This window comes from Cavenderia fasciculata, assembly GCF_000203815.1.
Source record: "Cavenderia fasciculata unplaced genomic scaffold Scf_Dfasci-G-o-80e12.f1-5, whole genome shotgun sequence".
Lineage (NCBI taxonomy): Eukaryota > Evosea > Eumycetozoa > Acytosteliales > Cavenderiaceae > Cavenderia > Cavenderia fasciculata.
Window position 1 is genome coordinate 2,133,683 of NW_004457735.1, and position 20,287 is coordinate 2,153,969.

At 31.5% G+C, this 20,287-nt stretch overlaps 9 protein-coding genes across 9 annotated transcripts; 5 read left to right on the top strand and 4 right to left on the bottom strand.

Moving 5' to 3' along the window:
• Positions 1-241: 241 nt before the first annotated feature.
• On the top strand, positions 242-1,641 carry DFA_05649 (uncharacterized protein; the record flags this gene model as incomplete). The annotated part of the gene is made up of 3 exons (XM_004361310.1): positions 242-374; positions 450-824; positions 920-1,641. 3 exons carry the CDS (start codon positions 242-244, stop codon positions 1,639-1,641), a joined length of 1,230 nt encoding a protein of 409 aa, XP_004361367.1.
• Positions 1,642-1,988: 347 nt separating this feature from the next.
• Positions 1,989-3,435, top strand: DFA_05650 (uncharacterized protein; the record flags this gene model as incomplete). The annotated part of the gene is made up of 3 exons (XM_004361311.1): positions 1,989-2,115; positions 2,189-2,572; positions 2,678-3,435. The coding sequence occupies 3 exons, from the start codon at positions 1,989-1,991 to the stop codon at positions 3,433-3,435; spliced, it is 1,269 nt and encodes a 422-aa protein (XP_004361368.1).
• Positions 3,436-3,786: 351 nt separating this feature from the next.
• Positions 3,787-5,516, top strand: DFA_05651 (uncharacterized protein; the record flags this gene model as incomplete). Its single annotated transcript, XM_004361312.1, has 4 exons — positions 3,787-3,949; positions 4,071-4,439; positions 4,608-5,423; positions 5,476-5,516. The coding sequence occupies 4 exons, from the start codon at positions 3,787-3,789 to the stop codon at positions 5,514-5,516; spliced, it is 1,389 nt and encodes a 462-aa protein (XP_004361369.1).
• A 213-nt stretch (positions 5,517-5,729) lies between these two features.
• On the top strand, positions 5,730-7,308 carry DFA_05652 (uncharacterized protein; the record flags this gene model as incomplete). Its single annotated transcript, XM_004361313.1, has 3 exons — positions 5,730-5,862; positions 5,975-6,364; positions 6,494-7,308. 3 exons carry the CDS (start codon positions 5,730-5,732, stop codon positions 7,306-7,308), a joined length of 1,338 nt encoding a protein of 445 aa, XP_004361370.1.
• A 228-nt stretch (positions 7,309-7,536) lies between these two features.
• DFA_05653 (uncharacterized protein) lies at positions 7,537-11,018 on the top strand (the record flags this gene model as incomplete). The annotated part of the gene is made up of 7 exons (XM_004361314.1): positions 7,537-7,681; positions 7,772-8,161; positions 8,254-8,788; positions 9,263-9,414; positions 9,499-9,861; positions 9,987-10,874; positions 10,912-11,018. 7 exons carry the CDS (start codon positions 7,537-7,539, stop codon positions 11,016-11,018), a joined length of 2,580 nt encoding a protein of 859 aa, XP_004361371.1.
• Positions 11,019-11,109: 91 nt separating this feature from the next.
• DFA_05654 (uncharacterized protein) lies at positions 11,110-11,417 on the bottom strand (the record flags this gene model as incomplete). The annotated part of the gene is made up of 2 exons (XM_004361315.1): positions 11,110-11,316; positions 11,382-11,417. 2 exons carry the CDS (start codon positions 11,415-11,417, stop codon positions 11,110-11,112), a joined length of 243 nt encoding a protein of 80 aa, XP_004361372.1.
• Positions 11,418-11,485: 68 nt separating this feature from the next.
• Positions 11,486-13,504, bottom strand: DFA_05655 (uncharacterized protein; the record flags this gene model as incomplete). Its single annotated transcript, XM_004361316.1, has 9 exons — positions 11,486-11,514; positions 11,613-11,720; positions 11,792-12,068; positions 12,152-12,550; positions 12,612-12,761; positions 12,829-13,029; positions 13,121-13,145; positions 13,251-13,282; positions 13,340-13,504. The coding sequence occupies 9 exons, from the start codon at positions 13,502-13,504 to the stop codon at positions 11,486-11,488; spliced, it is 1,386 nt and encodes a 461-aa protein (XP_004361373.1).
• Positions 13,505-13,778: 274 nt separating this feature from the next.
• Positions 13,779-17,062, bottom strand: ctns (cystinosin; the record flags this gene model as incomplete). The annotated part of the gene is made up of 7 exons (XM_004361317.1): positions 13,779-14,029; positions 14,163-14,470; positions 14,541-14,693; positions 14,786-14,920; positions 15,613-16,517; positions 16,624-16,863; positions 16,985-17,062. 7 exons carry the CDS (start codon positions 17,060-17,062, stop codon positions 13,779-13,781), a joined length of 2,070 nt encoding a protein of 689 aa, XP_004361374.1.
• A 1,368-nt stretch (positions 17,063-18,430) lies between these two features.
• On the bottom strand, positions 18,431-20,143 carry DFA_05657 (Hsc70-4; the record flags this gene model as incomplete). Its single annotated transcript, XM_004361318.1, has 4 exons — positions 18,431-18,648; positions 18,730-19,198; positions 19,285-19,607; positions 20,128-20,143. 4 exons carry the CDS (start codon positions 20,141-20,143, stop codon positions 18,431-18,433), a joined length of 1,026 nt encoding a protein of 341 aa, XP_004361375.1.
• Positions 20,144-20,287: the final 144 nt, after the last annotated feature.

A 20,287-nucleotide genomic window follows, 5' to 3' on the forward strand; every position in this document is an offset into this window, starting at 1 on the left:
AGAACAAATAATTAAATAGAATACGTAAAAACAAAAATGTTGACGAGCTTAGCACCTGACGACTTTGAATCATAAGTCAATGATGAGAGATAAGATATTTTATCTCCAGCTACAACTTGCAATGAAATATATATATATATATATATACACACATACACTTAACTTTTCTTTCTTTTATTCTCTTGTTGTTTGGTTCATCTTAAACTTAAACTTAAAAAAAAGAGATAAATAGTCTAAAGGAATGATAAAAAGAGATACTATTTCAAGTATGATGAATGGTGCACCAAAGGTTGTAATTGATATCTTTGACAAGATGTCAATGACTCAAAAGATTGCAATGGGTGTATTTGCAACTCATTTTGCTTGTTATGGATGTATGTATATATATAAACTTTGATAGATAGATTCATTAAACCATTAAACATTCATTTTTCTATTTACTTTTTTAGTACCATCAGAAATTGTAGATCCAGTCAAATCAAAGATTAATCGTGTTGAGTATTATGTTAGATTCTTGGATGAAACGTTAAAAAGAGTTACTACTCTTGATGGATTCGATGAGTTGGATAATATAGACTTTGGTACATGGGAGAATTTGGCATTGTCAATGGCCAACAATAAAACCCTCGCCATTGCACTAGAGAACAAGATCAATCTCATTACTCAAATCCTATTCAATTTCTTGGTACTAATGTGTGAATATTCAAAGTATATGGCTACCATCCAAGATGCTGCAGATGCACGTCAAGCATATTTCCATACTCTCTTAAAACATCCATTCATTCGTAATGCTCGTATCATGATTGATTCAATTATTACATTTTGTAAGTAAAAGAATTAATTATTATTATTATTATTATTTTAAACCCAAACTATTATTAATTATATATTTTAATTGTATTAATTTATTTATGTTTAGCTGAAAAAGATGTAGAATCATTAATATCAAGAGGAGTGAATAGAATTGTATTTGATCATGTTCGATATGTATTTGTTGATATGGTTGCAAAAGGAGTTTGTAGAAAGGGTGCTGATAATTTAGTTGATCCACTTCAAGTATTGGAATTATTGACTGTTCCTATCTCTACCACTCCCGTGCCGTTGATTGGATGTAATTATACTAAACGTGCAATCAATTTAATTGTAAACAGATTACATGACCAAGCCAATGACGGCAAACAAATCAATGTACCACAGGATATATTGGATTCTACCAAACCATTGACAGGCAAGAGATATCGTAAATACCTTCCAAGTATTTTATATACACAAAGATTAGAATTGATGACTGAAGTAATTCGTTCATCTCTTACAATCTATTTTTGGCAAGCTACCATACCATCAACTATATTGGCCAATCTTGCTCTATCTGATTCATTCAACATTGTAGATTACCTCTTCAAGAGAACAGATAGTATGGTTGGAAGAGTATTTATTCATAATGTAGTTCCATCAATTACAGCTTGTGCATTGATTGGTTCTTCCAAGAGTCTCAAAGCCACCATGGCAATCATCTGGGTACCAATCCTATCATGGGGTGTTAAATCATTGGTTGAATATTCAGTCTCAAGATCATATGCCAAATCTCTCGCTGATCTATATGATATTGACAGACAAAGAATGCCTCCCCAATCACAATAAAATTTATCAAAGTTAAATTTTAATTACAAATCAAAGGAAAGGGTGGAATCAAATGTGAATAAATTAGGGTATCAATGGAACTATAAAGGGACTATCACTAATTATAATCAATGATGTATCTTGGGTTTACAATGTTGATTGGTAAGTATTCTTTAAATTTCCCAAGATGATGATATTTAAAAAGATATTTAATTAAAAAATTAATTTACTTGTTGTTCCAAAAAAAATCTTGTTTTAAAGATGTGTGGTTAAATACCCTGTACACGATCATTGCAATCTTACACAACATGTATAATAATAGTAATATATATATTTAAGGTATAGTTTGTTCGTTATAATCATCAATCATGACTGAACAAATTAAAAAGATAGTTCAAGTATTAGGAAATGTATCTGGAGAGTTCATAGCAAATCTTACAACAACTGACAAGGTTGTGATGGGAACTACAGCTATTGGATTAACAACAATGATGTGTATGTAATATCTCTCTCTATTTAAATAGAGATATAACTTGTACTTGTGTGTACTAATATATAATACGTTTAGACATAAAACATTATATCAATCAATCATTTGAAGTTAATAGATCAAAGGTACCAGAATATAAAGAGACTATTGCTATAGCACTCAACTTGGTACGTCAAGCTAAAACAATCAATGAATACGAATGTGTAGACACTTATGGATTAAAAGTAATTGCACATGCAATGTCGGTCAACAAGTCGGTGACACTTGCCATGACAGATGAGTTTGTCAATATTGCCGGTATTCTAGTCAACTCTATGCTCTTTTCATATGACTCTTGTCATTTGGCAACTACAACTAGACCTGATCTCGTAGACAATATCATAACAAGCTATTCTCAACTTCCAAGATTAGATCCTATCGTTATCACTACTTCATCAATGATTCGTTCCCTTTTACGTCATGGTATGTAACTAACTAATAATAATTAATATTTATTCATAAATATTATGAATATACAAGTATAACTAAACTTTTATTTACTTTACTTTACTATATATATATATATAGCACCACAATCAAATGAATTTGCAATGGTTTTAACATCATATGCAGGAGGATGTCAATTATTACAAGTTAAATTTATAGTGGCAGAGTTGTTGGCAGATTATGTGGCCGAGTCTAATGACCCAAATATAAATAATCTACCAGTACTCATATTTTTATTGTCAGTGTATAGTCCACAGTTTGATGTAGTCTATAATCACATGGATCATGCAATCAACAAATTGACCAACAATTTCTTAAAGAATCCTCCTCCCAACGTAGACATTACCGATGTGAAAAAATTGGTCGAACCATACGCTGGTTACACCTATCGTAGATACTGTCCAAACAGTATACTTAAATACAGAGAGTTTATAGCTATTGTCCTTAATGGTTCCGCAATCGCTATTGGTAAACATTATGTTTCACCAGCACTTCAATTGTTAGTATCTGCATTTTGGTTACTCAATGGTACAACTCTGGCAAGTCAATTTGAAAACAAAATTGATTCTTCTATTTGGGCAAGAATAATATTAAAAAGTCTTTATTTGACTCTACCAATTTGTATCATCTATCCTCAATTCAGTTTCAAGTCCATATTAGTCGCTTCGATCCCTTCAATCATTGGTAAATTATTTGATGTATTTGCCAAGAATTATATCATCAAAAAGATGGATACTGCATTATTTATACGTTGTAGAAAGGATATTCAAGATTTTGATATTTATTCTAAAAAAGAAAAAGATGCTTTAGAAAGAAGAAATTTAAAACAACAACAATAGTTGGTTAGTAAATAAATATATTAATATATTTTCAAACCACAACCTGGGAGGAGATCTGATACATAAATATATATTTATGTCGCGTGATCTGATACATAAATATTGTACAGTGAGTGACTAATATATATGCTGCATTGCATATGCAAACATATTCATAGAAATTTTGTAGTAAAAATATCAGAGTTGGACGTTATGAAAATTTTTTAAGAATGATTGCAATCAGTCGTCATATGCCACGCAGCGCTTTACGTCATGTGATCCCCTGCTGTAGTCATTTAACAAGATATCTATATATATACAAACAGCAACACACACATTCAAAGATAAGATATCTGTTTGAAACAATCAATCATGTCAACAAATGTATTCAATTCATTGGTAGCATTCAACAAACTATCGATTAAAGATATCTCAAAGAATGTATCGTATTCACTCTTGAATACAGTTAAACATCTTTCGTCAAAGGAAAAGATTATTATTGCATCTGCATCTACTGCATGGTTGGGTTTTGCTTGTAAGTAAAACAAACTTTATATATATATATATATATATTTATTATCTTGCTTGTTATGTGTGAAAGGGTAAACTAATCAACACCTCTCACTCTCTTTCTTTCTCTTTTTCTCTCACTCTAGACTATACAGAAACAACGTCTACAATTACAGATCAATCAGTGGATCAATTTATAGAAATACTTGAACGTATGATGGATCTTGCCTATTCGATTGAGGGTATCAATGAACTGTACGATATGGACTATTCATTGATGGAAAATATTGCAGCTTGGTTGGAATACAATGACGCTGCAATGACTAAATTAGAACCTCAATTGGGACGTATCCTTGTTATTCTCGCTCGTTTTCTACACAACATGATTTTTGTATTGATTAATTCTGAAGAAGGTGGCAATCCTCTTCCTGTCCTAGCCGATCGTTTCGATGGTTTTCGTTCTCATCCCATCGCTGAAAATCTAACTCAAATTTGGAGAACTATGTTATTAAAATGTATGACCGAAATATATATATATATATATATATACATTTAATTGTACAAATAGTAACTAATATATGATCATTTATTTCCCCTTCTTATTTTAATTACTCTACTCAAACGTTTGTTTGTAGCACCAAAAAAAAAAGTCATCTATTTTAATTTTCTTAATGTACTCGAAGATAATTTAGAGAATGAAAGTACTAGATTCATAGTACTTTCACTCTTGTCAGAGTCATCACATGGTGTACCATTGGAAACATTTCCAACCAAGAATATTCTATCCTTTTATCATCAATTGAAACCCCTTTATAATGGAGGTTGGACCTACGACTCTATCGATCAAACACTCAACCGTCTGGCCAATATTTTAGTGTCGAGATATGATGACGGTGATATTGAAGAGCCACTCGAGAAAATAGAGTCTTTTGCAGGATACCGTTACCGTCGTTATATTCCTCATTGGATTCTTTCAACCAAGGAAACAATACTTCTCACTGCACTGGGATCGTCCCTTGCCGTTGGCTCTAAAGTGGTGTCTATTCCAATGCAACTTAACTCGTTGTCCATTTTGGCTGATGGAGAAACCCTAATGGGGTTCCTGGGTTTATTTGAATATGTGACAGCTCTCGTGCCACACATATCTATCTATATCATGGGTAGAAACAACTATAAAGCAATAGGAGTTGCTCTTGCTGCCATCTATGTTCCATTGATGTTTAAACATTTCTATATCAAGAAAATAGAGAAGTCTCGCCAAACCGACATTTACAAACAAAAGACAATCGTTGATTTGCGTCATCATATGTCTGCTGTAGAATTCAGAGAACAACAACAACCACAAGTTCAACAAATACAAGAACAAGATGAAGAAATTGAAGCACAACAAGAAGTTCAAGTACAAGAAGTGGAACAAGAAGAAGTTCAAGAAACTCAAGTCCAAAATGCCAAGGAGATAGGAGGAGGAGAAATCGAAAACCCAACAACAAGTCAAATAGGTGTCAACCAAGAATGATGTCACAAATAAATATTAATTAATTAAAATAATAGATATAATAATTAGAAAATGGTCGTCTGACCTCAAAGTTTAGATAGTTTCTTCCTTTTTACTTGGGTTTGTTTTAGATATTTATTTTAAAATTCCTAAAGGAAGGTGTTTTCCACATAAATCTATGCAAATTTAAAGCCAAAGATACAATATCTGTGATGTAAGGACCAAGTCATATTCAACAGTTCATTCATTCAAATTCATTTAGTTTTGTTTATTTAATACTTATCAATAGATAGATATATATACAAGAAAGATGATAAACATTAAAGAGACAGCTTTAGGAGTAGTTAAAGAACTATCATCAAACTTTAACTTTAACTTTAAATTAACCAATACTGACAAGATTGTTGTTGGTTCATTATCAGCTGTATGGGGTGTTTTAGCAGGTATGTGTTGTGTTATATATATAATGATTATTATTATTGTTCTTTATATTTGTATCTAATCATCATCTTGATCACTTTTGTATCCACTTCTTTATATAATATATATATATAGCATATAAAATAAAATGTACAAACAAACCAACACAAGAACTTGCACAAAAGTATAGTAATCAATTACAAGAGATGATGGAAATTATGACTAAAAGCAATGGTGGATTTGCAGCATTCTTGGATGATCCACAGGGTAGATTATCTCGTATGCTTTTCCAGATTTCCACTGACATGAAAGCAAGCAGGACACTCACTAGAATGATGTCTTCACAAATTGAAACAGTCGTCATGATTTACCAAGTATTCCTACTCCAATGCTTTCAATCATACGAACATTTAATTAAAACTCATCCAAAAGATGCAGTCTTACTACGAGATGAATATATCTCTATTCTAGTTGGTCTTATCCCTGCCAATCTACTTTCCATGTTACATTCTTTTCTTATATATTGTATGTATACATATACATATGCATATACATATACATATACATATATCGCCGGCGATATGGGAAATAATGTAATAATAATAATAATAATAATAATCATATTAACGATTTTGTTTTGTGTTAACATTTTAGGGGATGATAATCATGTACTTTTAACAAGAACTGCATTATACGTTAGATCATTGCAACTCAGACATAGTAAGATGCAATTGATACATTTCCTAGCCAGTTATATTGTAGAGTTACCAAGATCAAAGCAACCAATGTCTCAAGAACTCATGCTTGCATTGTTTGATATTTTATTGGCTGTTCAAAAAGAGCAAGGTGAATTGAGTATCTTTGACACGGTCAACCAAATCGACGAAGCTCTCAGTGTCTTGGCCAACAAGTTGTTGGCGAGTTTGACACCGACCGACGAATTGAGAGACCAGATTATCAACCTTGTCACTCCACATCGTGGCCTTTTCCAAACGTATCTCCCTCGAGCCATCTATCAAAACAAGGAGAGTAGTGTATTCTCACTGATTGGTTCAGGTCTTGCAGTTTACAATTTCGGGTGGTTTGCAGCTCCATTGTACACCCAATTGACTGAAATCCTATTATACAACGGGTTGGTCAACACTGATGAATATATATCGTCTATTGACAACAAGGCCGCTTTGTTCTTGGCTAATCTCAATCCAGCCATATTAATGTCTGCCACCTATCTATTGGCCCGAAATAACTGGAAACATTTCCTAGTCTGGAATGGATTAGTGGCTGCCGGATTAACCATTCAATACAAACTATTAGTATCCAACTTTACAACGTTGGTCACTATCTATCGAGGTTGTGTTGAAGATGATTCACAACATCAAAATGCAATGATTAAACAATATCTCGAAGAACATGGTGAAGATCAACAACCAACAACAACAAACCCCATTTCACCTGAATTATCACAATAAACTAATAAATAATCATACTAAAAATATATTTGTGTTTCTCGATCAGCGACTGCCAGGGTCGATTCATTTGAAAAAGATACAAGTAAGATCTTTTCTAATAGTTAGAAAAAAACATGGTGACGAAAATAATCATCATCGGTCATTAATTCGAATGCATTGTTGTTCTTGAATGAATTGATTTGAAAGGATATAGATAGATAGATAGATAGATATATGTATATGTAAATAATGGATCTAAAACATCAACAAGAATACTTGCATAGAGCTATTAAATCATTACCAAAGTTTGTTGGTGATCAATTCAATCAATTATCGACAACTCACAAGTTGATCATTGGTTCTGCAGCATTGGGATGGTCATTTTATTCAGCATGTAAGGAAATGAAATGAAGAGAAAGAAAGAAAGAAAGAAAGAAAGATAATATTGACTATATGATCTTACTCTATCTTTTTCAATCTTTAGCTAAATTAGTTGAAACAGAAGGGTTTGAAGGACCTTTAGATGATGTAGTATCAGAGTTTATAGAAACATTAAAAAAATTAGACAAAGAAACAAGAGATGATTTCGATCTAAGTAAAATGTTAAACCCCAATCAATACAGTGAACAAATTCCTTGGATGGCCGGTATGATGAAGAGAGATAAACGTCTATGTCAAGCAATGAATGATCAGTTTGATATGATCTGTACATTATTCATCCTACTTCAAGGTCGTATCTACGAAGTCTACCAATTCGCTATCAATGGTGAACCATTGGAAGCTGAAAATATCGAATATTCCTATACCAATCTTGGATTAAGTTCTCCAATACTTCAAGGTTTATTTTTAATTTTAGAATCTCTTCTTGAATTTGGTATTTATCAACTTATGAATATATATATATCATTGCTAAATATTAATATTAATTTATGTCTCTTTTCTATTTTCTATTTTCTATTTTTTTAGATGAAACAAATTTTTGTAAATTTGCAGAAAGAGGATCAAATATTGGAGTATATCATATGGCCTATACATTTGCAGATTTAATAGCAAAGATGTTAATACTTTGGCCAAACCGTACATACAATTTGGAATGTATGCTTAATATATTTGCTATTTTGGTATCGATTAAAGTCAATTCAGCTAGTACCGATATCATTGATTTGGTTCTGTTAAAAGTATCAAATCAACTGGTCGGTCTATTGGAATTTGATCCAGAATATAAATCATTGATGAATCATATCAAACCATTTTCTGGGTTCCACATCACTAAAATCATTCCCATCCCATTTTACCTACAAAAGACAAGAAAGGTATTTGGTGCTCTGTCTGCATCGCTGTTGTGTTACTATGGATGGTTGACACCTGCATACTATATTGTAAATGAAACATTCTTGTATACTATACTTTCGAGTATATTCCCTAGTAGAAAAGTCAGTCACAAGAATAGATTCCTCAAATTCTTGACCGACTTGACTCCAATCATTCCATTTATTCCATTGTACATAATGACCAAAAAGAATTGGAAATGTTTGGTTGCTTCAATTGGCATATTTGTAGGTGGAACGATTATAAATATTATCGAAAGTAAATCAAGTCTCTACAAGGTATTTGTCTGTGTTGACAAACTAAGAAGAAAAGATTCTACAACCTTCCAAACAGTCATCAAACAAAAAATAGATGAATATAACAAAAAAATGGCATCTCCAGATCTTGACAATATTGAAGAAACAGGAGGAGTAGAGGAGAAGAAGTAGTAGTAGCTTAATAAACAAACCAAAATATTAATTAATTTATTTATTTAAAAATATCTATCTTTCTCAAAAATATCTTATTTATTATTTTGTTTTTTTTTTGGGTCATAGTTCGTCATCATTATGAATTAAATCGTATGATCGTTATTATTATTATGTATTTACATCATCAACGTCTATGATCTCTGTTTATAATCAGGCTTTGTTGATTGATAATCTAGAGATATGAATAGTATTAAAGAATCGATTATTAAAAGAGCACTTGTAGATCTACCTCTTTTAGCATCAAATAGTGTAGATCACTTTAATCAACTTGGTTTAATACCAAGAGTTGCAATAGGTGCTGTTATATGTCGTTGGGGTGTATCTGGATGTATGTATCATCAATGATCATCATAATCAAATATTGTTATTCTTTCTCTTTATTTACAACTTTTCATTTATTATTATTTATTAGTCTCTGAAGCATACAAATTCAATAAAATAACAAATGAAAGAGTCATTCAATATAAAGAATGGTTGGCAGCAATCTATGAAGATGATTTTGGAAAAGATCAAACCAATGCTGGATTGAAAATGACAGAGATTGCAAGAGAAATGAAAAAGAGTGAGGAATTGACCATTAGAATGCTCGATCAACTACCATTAGTCATAATGATTGCATGCAAGTTTGTTTTCGAAATATTTGGAAAATACCAAGATACAGCAATTGCACTAAAAGAAGATCAAAGAATGGCAGTCCATTCAGCTTATTTAAAGCAAAGATCCAATCCCCTATTTTATAAATGTTTTGTAATATTGGGTACCTTTTTAGCAATTGGTAAGAATCAAATGATTGATCTATAGAGTCGAGTCACTACTGTTACTAACCAAAAACAAATAATAATAATGATTGATTGAATGAATATTATATTATATTATTTTATATTATATTTATTTATTTAGGAGATAAAAAATTAAGGATGATAGCATTGGGAGAAGCAATTGATTTGGCTTATGGTACGTCTGGTTTACATCTTAGATTCTCCCTTCTCTATGAGATTTGTAAAAGTATTGGGGATCATTCAATTGACGATATTCCAATGGACAGATATTTAAAGTTGGCTTCACTCTTGTCAACATCGACTGTACCCCAAAAGGATACAATTAGAATGATGAGCAATGCAATTGATTTTGCCAAAGCTCAATTACTCATTGCCATTACCAAGAATCTATCTTCCATAAAATTCCTATTCGAAAAGGAAAAAGAAGAGTTGTTAATGTTATATGTTGCTAGTCACCGACAAAATGCCAATCCATTTTTTGGATACCCATTGGTTAAATGGCTACCAGAATTCATTGTTTATAAAAAAGAGTATTACCTTGTCAAGGGTGCACTTTTATCTATTGGTCTTTGTACTGGTTTCACCAGCATTGGTATTCAAGCTGGTGTTGACGCGTTCTACAGATCTCTTAAACTCGATTCACGTCAGGCCAAAAAGACAGAGAGTAGACTTGCAAGATCTCTTTTAGCTTTTGCTCCTGCCATTCCATTTGGTGGTCTCTGTCTCTTTGCATCGACAACAAACAATTGGAAGGCTGTTGGATTATCATTTATGATATCGTTGGCAGCCAATATCGTACAAGAATTGGTCATCAGCGAACTAGCAAAGAGAAGGTACGATGAATACGTCGTTCTCTATTGTGCAGATGTTAAAAATTATCCAGAAAGAAAGAAAAAACAACAAGAAATTGAAAAGGAAGAAGCAATTAAATTAAATCAGCAAACTGTTCCTGCGTCACAAGATGAACAAGAACAAGCTGTAGAACAACGATCTAATAAGGAAAAGGATGGTGAGAAAAAAGAAGAGGAAAAAGAAAAACAAATTAGATCAACAACAACCATCTGAAAATAGACAAGAAGTTCAAGAAGAATTAAACAACATTGGACAAGAAGAAAAAGAAGAAGAAGGAATTAACAACCAACAACAACAATAAGTAATCTAATTTATTTCAAATTGTACAATTAATTATTTTATAAAGTTGCCCAAACAAATCTACTCCTAACACTATCTATCACCATCATTTATTATTGACCATCCATATTATTCCATTGAGGAGCAATCATTGATACACCAATAAATTGATATGAATTGGATTTGTTTGATGAAATTGTATTTCCATTGGTGAAACTGTGAATGTATTCTAGAGGTTCGATATTTATCATTGGGAATACTTTGAATCCATTATCAAATGTTCCTGTTAATTTAAAATCTGTTATATCATTGACTGGTGACTTTTCAATAGAAATATTAATGGTTAATATTAATAAAATTTTAAAATAATGATATAAAAACATACTTTAAAATGAAGTTTAGTACATTCTACAACATCCATATTCTCGCACACCACTACACTACATAATTGTACTTGAAAATAGCCAATGAAATCACCATGATATGAAATTAAGATTGCCATCCTTTCATTGTTATCACTAAATATTGAATAAAATTAATTATTAATATTAAAGATTAAATTGTCATTGTTTTTGATGATTTTACTTGTTAGAAGAAGAAGAAAATGTAAATTTACAAGTTAGACCATTGTTTGAGTTTTCAATTACTTGATTCTTTCCTTTAATGTTAAAAGGTGTGACAGTTTGTTTAAAATTTATAGTTGAATAATCAAAGTTTGATTTATCTAAATAATACAAGGTGAGGGTGAGTTTTAGTTTGTTGTTAGATTTCAAAGTTTGAATTGATATAACAAACCTATTAAATCTGGACGATCAAAATAGATGACCTTTGATTCTTTGGAAAACTTTTTAGATAATTTAGAATTGGGAATCTTGGGTACTTTGGAAATCATCAAAATGTCAATTGGTCGGTCTGTTGGATTGACATGACTAACTATAACCTCACCGGCTGAATAAATACCACTACCAGATGCAAGTTTATTTTCACCATTGTTTGATGCTAAAATAGTCAATCCAGTTAGAGCAGACCAACTCTGTTGCATTTGTCTTGCTGTCATTGATTGAAAATTAACCTTTTTTAAAATTATTATTAATATTATTAAATTATTATTAATATTATTTTTGAATTATATAATTTAATATTTTAAATACTTACCCATTCAGTTGAAAATAACAAAGTTTGAATACCATGCTTTTCAATTAAATCAGTTTGAGGTTGTTTCCACATTAGATCAAAACAAATAAATGTTCCAAATCTAACACCAAAATCTGAATCAAAGAATTTGGCATGATATTTAACTGGTTTGTTCATACTATCTTCAAAAATAGTATGAGCCTTGTGAAACTTTAGCAACAGTCTACCAATTGGTGAGAAAACAATTACAGTATTAAATTGATAACGACCGTCATTTGGACAATCTTTATCGATCGACTTGTCACATGGTTGAAGGTCACCATAATCAGCAACTAAATAAATGTTATTTTTCTTTGCCATACAACTTAATCTTTTTAATATTGGTCTATCTTTGAATATATCCTCATCACATGGAATAATCTATATAGATTAATAAAAAGTTAATATATTGAAATATAATAATACTTGTGAATAGTCATACAGAAGAATTATGAGTATCAGGGTCAGGTATTATCTCTAAGAATAAATTCATTTGGTCTCTTGATTTTAATTCAGACCATGATCCTATGATTCCATATTCAGGAAATACAATGATTTGTGCTTCATATTTTACTGCTTCTATTAAATATTTCTTGAATGAAATTATTATTAATTGTTGCAGGAAAAAAAGTATGATCTTTTAAAATATAGTAATTTACTTCATAAGCATCCAAATTTGAATTCATATATTTGATAGCATTCTCTTTATTTGAACTGTAGTTGAATCTTGGTATACTATACTCTAAAACAGCTCCGATATAATATTCGTCTTTTGAATCATCAAAGAAAACTAAACTATTGTTATTTTGCAATACTCCTAAAAGTAAAGCTACAACTATAATCGATATAATACCTATTAACTTCATGATAAATTAAACATAGTTAAACAATGGTGTGTTATATAAACGAAATGTTTAATGATAAAACATTGCAATTGTGGTGTGTTAATACCATTGTTGAAGACAAAGTTACATATCTTTGAAGTTATTAATGATATAATACATATGAGTATTTATTATTTGATTGGTGGAGTTGTTTGTTTATGTTTCATTGTGTATCTCTTTAAAGTGGTAAGAAAAACAATTTAATCTTTTCCTTTGGAATTTCATAATTCTTGAATAAAAAAAAAAGATTAATATTAATATATTGAATGAAATCGAGTATACTTACACATGGTGAATCATTTTCGATTGTTGATCCATCTGTATTGTTGACATAACATCTCATTTGTTGACAATTTAATTTATCGTTGGGATCATCTGCAAAGATGTAAATGAGATTATAGTATACTACAATGGTGAAAATAAATAGAAATGTTAAAAATACTAATCCCATTTTATTATTATTATTATTATTATTCTGTCTGTTTGAAATTTAATTAATTAATTAGAAGAATTGTTTGTTTCCAATCATCCTTTAAATATTCTAAATATTACTCAAACTAATTCCAAACCAAAATTCGGATAGTCATAAAACCACACTTGGAAAGGAAACTTTTATGTTTGTTTATGTTTAGTTTTTCTAAAACAAAAAAAAACTAATATATGCGTGAATTGGTTATTTATTACTACTATTATTTTACTAATACTATTATTATATAATTTCCAAATTAATAATCTGGAACTTTAATTTCCTCGACGATAGGAGATGGTGAAACGATTGATTCATTGATAAATCCACTATCGCTATTTATAACAGTTTCGTTGTTTTTGTGAATGTCTGGTGATTGAAGACTTTGGTATCCAGTATGTCTATTTTTGTAAAGTAGATAATGTTGAATCATAAACAATATATCAAATGCTATACTAAACATTGATAATCCAAATTTAACTGGATCACCAATAAATACTTTCCAATTATCTAAAATCAAAATCAAAATGTTAATAATTTAATTCATTCATTCATTTCCAAATAAATGAAAGTAATTTCATCCATGTCTGAAACATACTAGAATCTATAGAATCCAAACACATTTGAACCAATGATAATATACCACCAGAGAAATCTAATAATACATTTCCAATACTCCATCCAACCGTACTCTTTCGTTTGTAATTAATGTAGGCCTGTGGAACGTATTTGATAAATGTGATGAATAATTTTACATAGCTTAGATAGTTGATCACCCACAACCAAGTGATAGTGTTTGCAGATCCAAGACCAATCACTACTATAATCGACGCCCAAATCGCAATTCCAATACCTATCGAATAGATTGAATTCTTTTGGTCTCCACGTTCATACATAAAACATTGTACTACTGTCACCACTGTAAGTATAAGTCCATGAATTGCAAATGCTCTACGAGGAAAGGAAAGAGGGATGAATAAATAAAAGTGAAACTCGTTTTTAAGACAACACATGTACTTACATATCATTTGGTTGAACAGGGATTGGTGGTGAATACTTTGCAAGGTATTCATCCTGAACAACAGGACTGAAATATAAAACACTATTAAACACTGAATAACATATATAACCTGTAATATTAAAGAGTAAGAAATCAAATGATAACCCTAATACTCTGTGATTGAATTGAATTGAATTTAATTAAACAATTGTTAGTTCCAACTAGACATTGGGATGTTATTGTGTTCACTACTCTAACGTTCATACGATTTCCTTTTATAATTGAGTACAACTTGTGGATAGAATGATAAACTCCAACAAGCAAAGTATGTCCAACCTATTATAGCTGATAATATTGAAAGTGCACTCATCTTACTTCTCCTTCTCCTACTCCTACTCTCTCTATTTTAAAACTCTGTGTATGTGAAATGGGTTGTTGTTGTTGTTGTTGTTGTTGTTGTGTTGACTGGTACTAATAGTGTATCATATGTTAATTGCTATATCTCTAGAAAAACTATATACATATGTTTGTGAAATAAATATGGTTCGACAATTGTGTCTTGTTGACATCAACCCAGGACAAAAATCTTTTGGGTTGTTGTCAACCTTTTTTAGACAAGAGTCTCTTTGCGTCATCCAATTGAATTGATTGAAGATCTCCAACTAGATCACGTTATCATAATAAATAGAATAGAACTCTTAAAAGACCTCACCTCCACATCCGATGTAAGGCTAAATGTCTCTTTTTGAGATGTTTTGTTTTATTGATTATCATTATTTATATATCATTAATTATTATTATTATTATTATTAATTAATATAAAAGATAGTAAAGAGTGTGGTGTGGATGTTATTTGTACAATTAGAATCGAGGTGATATAATAACAGGTTATATACAGAGTGGATGGTGGATAAGATTATTGATGTTGTTTAAGAAGTTGTAGACCATTGGTATACTGATTTAAAGAGAGAGGTGTGTGTGTGTGAAAGTGTAAGTATTAATTAATTAATTAATAATATGATTAATAATCTTAATAATATTAATATTAATAATATTATTATTTCAATCTTAACTAAAACCAAATTTCTTTTACATTTGTTGTGGTGGTTGTTGTTGTTGAACTGGTTGCTGTTGTTGAACTGGTTGCTGTTGTACTGGTTGCTGGAATGCAGTATAAACTGGCTGTTGGTTTGAGTATTGGTATGATTGGTATGGTACACCATAGTTGGCTGGTTGATGTTGATGTTGTTGATGAGCAGAATAAAGTTGAACATTTGGAACTACAGCAGTGTAGTATGGATTGTACATGGCAGCAGTCATATTGGAAGAATAGAAACCAGCATTTAAACTGTTAAGAGCAAGTTGCTCGGATGGTGTTAAACGACTGTATGCATCATCTTCAGAGATGATTGGTATTTGATTTTGGTGGTATACATTTGGTTGTTGTTGTTGTTGTTGTACCATTGGATGTTGGTAATGATATACTTGTTGGTATTCTTGTTGTTGTAGTTGTTGTGGTTGAACAGATTGTTGTTGTTGTTGTTGTTGTTGTTGTTCGACCAATAATGGTTGTTGAACAAGAGATTGTTGTTGATGTGATTGTTGTACAAGAGTACCAACAACTTCTTCCTCCTCTTCCTCTTCCTCTTCATCTTCGCTGAACTCTTCATCATCATCCTCCTCTTCATACTCACTTTCATCTTGTTCTTCTTCAGAACCTTCTTCATCTTCATCATCTTCCAAGTCGACTTGGATTGGCATTCCCATACCTGGAATTGGAGTCATTTCCAATAGATTGGATGCAGCAGCAGTAGTAGTAGTAGTGGTAGAAGTAGAATCAATGGCACCAACCTTTGATTTCTTTGTTGGACCTTGTTTCGAGTTGACCTTAGCTTTCTTGATCGTAGTTTCACGAATCTTGGTACCATTCCAATTACCCTTGTTATACTTTGTGTTTTGAGTAAACAACTTTTTGATTCCTCTGTCTGATAACTTGGCCTGTATAAATTCAAACGAACAAACGAACAAAATGTATTAGAATATCTATACCTATATATTTATATTATTATTACTATTATTATTATTTATTCATATATTTATATACTTTACATACTCTAAGTACTTCATTAGCCTCTCTAAATTCCATAATCACATTCCACATTACTTGTAATTGACCTTCGAAAGCCATTGGATATTGAGACATTGTGGAGACAAAGGCACCAAGATTACCATGACATAGTTTGAATACCTTTTCACGCTTGATAAACAAGTCATTTGCTTCAAGTCTTTTAACAATATCACGACTGATTACAGGATCCAAACAATCAAGTTTCCATGATTGTAACTAAATAGTTTTAAAATTAAGAATGTAAAACAAGTAATGTATTAATATAATTCTAAAAGATAGATTGTAAATTTAAATATTTAAATATATATATATATATTGAATTTAACAATTAACTTACAAGTTTAATCTTTTCTAATGGGTATAGTTGGTTAAGAGTTTGAAGTGAAACATATGGTACAACAAATGTTAATGTCATTGTGTTAATAGTTATTTAAATAGTAAAGTAATAATGATAATAATATAGTATTATTGTTGGTAAATGGTATGTAATAAGTGAATGTATGAAATGGATGGTTGGTTGGTTGGAGAATGGTATAAAAGTATTGTTGTTGTTTAAGCCTCTAATTTTCAATTCTTAAATAGGAACAACCAGCTAGCAAAGGTACTAGCTTTCGGTGGTTTAAAGATGAGGAAGAGGGTGGGAGGAGGAGGGAAGAGCAACAACACAAATCATAAGATTTTTTACAAGAGAGAGGACAGGACAGGACACTAAAACTACCACCTCCTCCCACTCTCTTCTCCTAATTGCCAGGTGGCACATTGAAATAGTACTGGTGATCAATGTATCCTTTGACCAAACAAAGGGGTACTACAACAGAGAGAGAAGGAGGGGGATGTAAACCCAAAAAGTCAACGATTTTAGAGTAAACCCTGATCGCTTCTATTAGAATTTTTGGGCGCGAAAACTCACTAATTGCCTTTTGTGGAAGAATGACGGTACCACCCCAAACACCCTACCCCCAAAAATACTCTTACATTCCTACCTCTCTGATTCATCCCGAAATCGAATATCAATACGACGATCGTGATTGTCCCCAATACAACTACCAACAATTTGATCAATCACCTACATGCATTCTCATCGGACGAGGTTCGGGGTTGTTCAAAATACACAAACAACGATACAGCTTTTGTTTGATTTGAACAACTCGAGGAATGGGGACATATCCTATTTAGGGAACATTGGAATCCGTACCCATCTTTGACTTTGTTTGACGTTGTGTATCCATTCTCGTGCCTCGGCGCACTAGGTTTCGATCACCCTAACTCGCGAACTGGAAACTCAAAATTATTATTTTTTTATTTCTTTCTTTCAGCAAAAAACAATAAGGGGAGGGTATCACCATGGTAGAGGTTTAAGGGGGAAGGACTCATTGCTTCCAATAATACCCACTAGAACGTCCACACACACACTATTAAACATTAGTAATTAAAAAAAGAAAAAGGGAAAGAAAAAGAGTATCCATCAACTTTGATATATAGATTTGAAAGAAAAGGTAAAAAATATTATAATATTAGGATAAATTATATAATATTATATTATATTTAATGTTCTAATAAAAATAATTAGAATAGATAGTTAGATAGATAGATAGATAGATAATAATTTATAATAATAATACCTAAAAAGATATATATTTATAAATATATCGATAGGGATTCACCAAATCCAAAGAAAGAACAAATCAACAAAAGTATTTAGAGAGAAAAGGAAGGAAGGAAGGAAGGAAGAGAGTTGGAATGGAAATTGTATTCGTGTTGATTGGTATAAGACTACTACCACCTAATTGTTGTTGTTGTTGTTGTTGTTGATGATGGTAGCTTGGATGGTGGCACCATAGGCAATGACCTGGTCTGGGTCGATTGACTTGTAGATAGGAATGCCACAGAAAAGGTGTTGGAGGAGTGATTGGATCTTTGGAATACGGGTGGAACCACCTACGAGGATGATTTCGTGGATGGATTGCTTGTCGAGTTTAGCATCACTGAGAGCCTTTGCGACTAGGTCGAGTCAACAATGAAAGAGGTCGTCGTTGAGTTGTTCGAATCGTGTACGGGTGATAGAGGTGTAAAAGTCTATACCTCCCATGATCGAGACGATTTCAATTGACGCTTGGGTAGACGACGAAAGAGTACGTTTGGCACGTTCACAAGATGAACGTAGACGATTGATGGCACGATGGTTAGTTGTCAATTCCTTTTTGTACTTGTCCTTAAACTCTTTGATGAAATAAGAGACCATACGATTATCGAAATCCACACCACCCAAATGTAAGTCACCAGCACTGGCCTTTATCTCAAATACACCACCATCTTTGACAGAGAGTATTGAAACATCAAAAGTACAACCTCCAAGATTGAATATTAGGATGGTCTTTTCAATAACCAACTTGTTTTTCTTTTCAAGACCGTAGGCAATGATGGCAGCAGTTGGTTCATTGATAATACATTGGACATTCAACTTGGCAATGACGGCAGCGTCTTTGGTGGCTTGACGTTGAGCGTCGTTGAAATAAGCTGGAACGGTGATGACAGCGTCGGTGACAGTTGACTTTCAGCAATTCCCTTCATTTTGAGGAGAATCATAGATGAAATCTCTTCTGGTGAGAATGTCTTGGTTTCACCGTTGTACTCTACTTGGATGTATGGTTTGTCACCTTGCTTTTGGACAACTTTAAATGGCCAATACTTTATATTTGATTGGACAATAGAGTCGGAAAACTTGCGACCAATGAGACGTTTGACATCGAAAATGGTATTGGTTGGATTCAAAGTTGCTTGGATCTTGGCATTTTCACCAACAACAATAGAGTCATTGAAAGCAACATATGATGGAGTGGTCCTATTACCTTGGTCGTTGGGAATGATTTCAACTCTATCTTTTTGCCATACACTAACACAAGAGTATGTTGTACCTAAATCAATTCCAATAGATATCATTAAAAAATATTTTATTTCTTCTTTAATAATAATAATAATATGTATATGGGAAATTATATATATATATATATATATATAAGTAAGTATTAAATGTATGTATGTACCAAGACTTGAAAAGTTGCGATAGATTTAAATTCCCAAAATATAGCTTTTAAAAAGAGAGAGAGAGAGAGAAAGAAAGAGAGAGTGTGGGTGGGTGTGCTTTGTGTTTGTTCTCACGATATAAATATATTATACTATGTTTAATTAAAAATAAATACCTTTGATTTTGTCCATGACAACTAATCGGCCAATTTGTAGTCTAAATTTATCCTAGATCTGAATAAATATTTATCGCCATTATTAATCTTATAGAATACACCTAATGGTCATTACGTTGTTGAGTAGGTAGAAGAATGTTCATTTCTCTTAACTTAACTATCCATCGCATCATTAGTATGATTATTCGAAAATGATCAAACAAATAATTTAATTTAATTTAAAAATTTGAATTTTTCACATTATTTTTTTCCCTCCAAAATTTAATGGGTTTGTTCATACCTTTCTTGTCCTCCATTCATTCAATACTTTTTTACATTACTCAAAGAAAAAAAAGGAGAAATAGGATTATCAATTCCATTTTCTATATAGAAACTATTCGTACATCTACAACAACAAAAACAACAACAACATACAATTAGATCTAGTTAGTTAGTTAGTC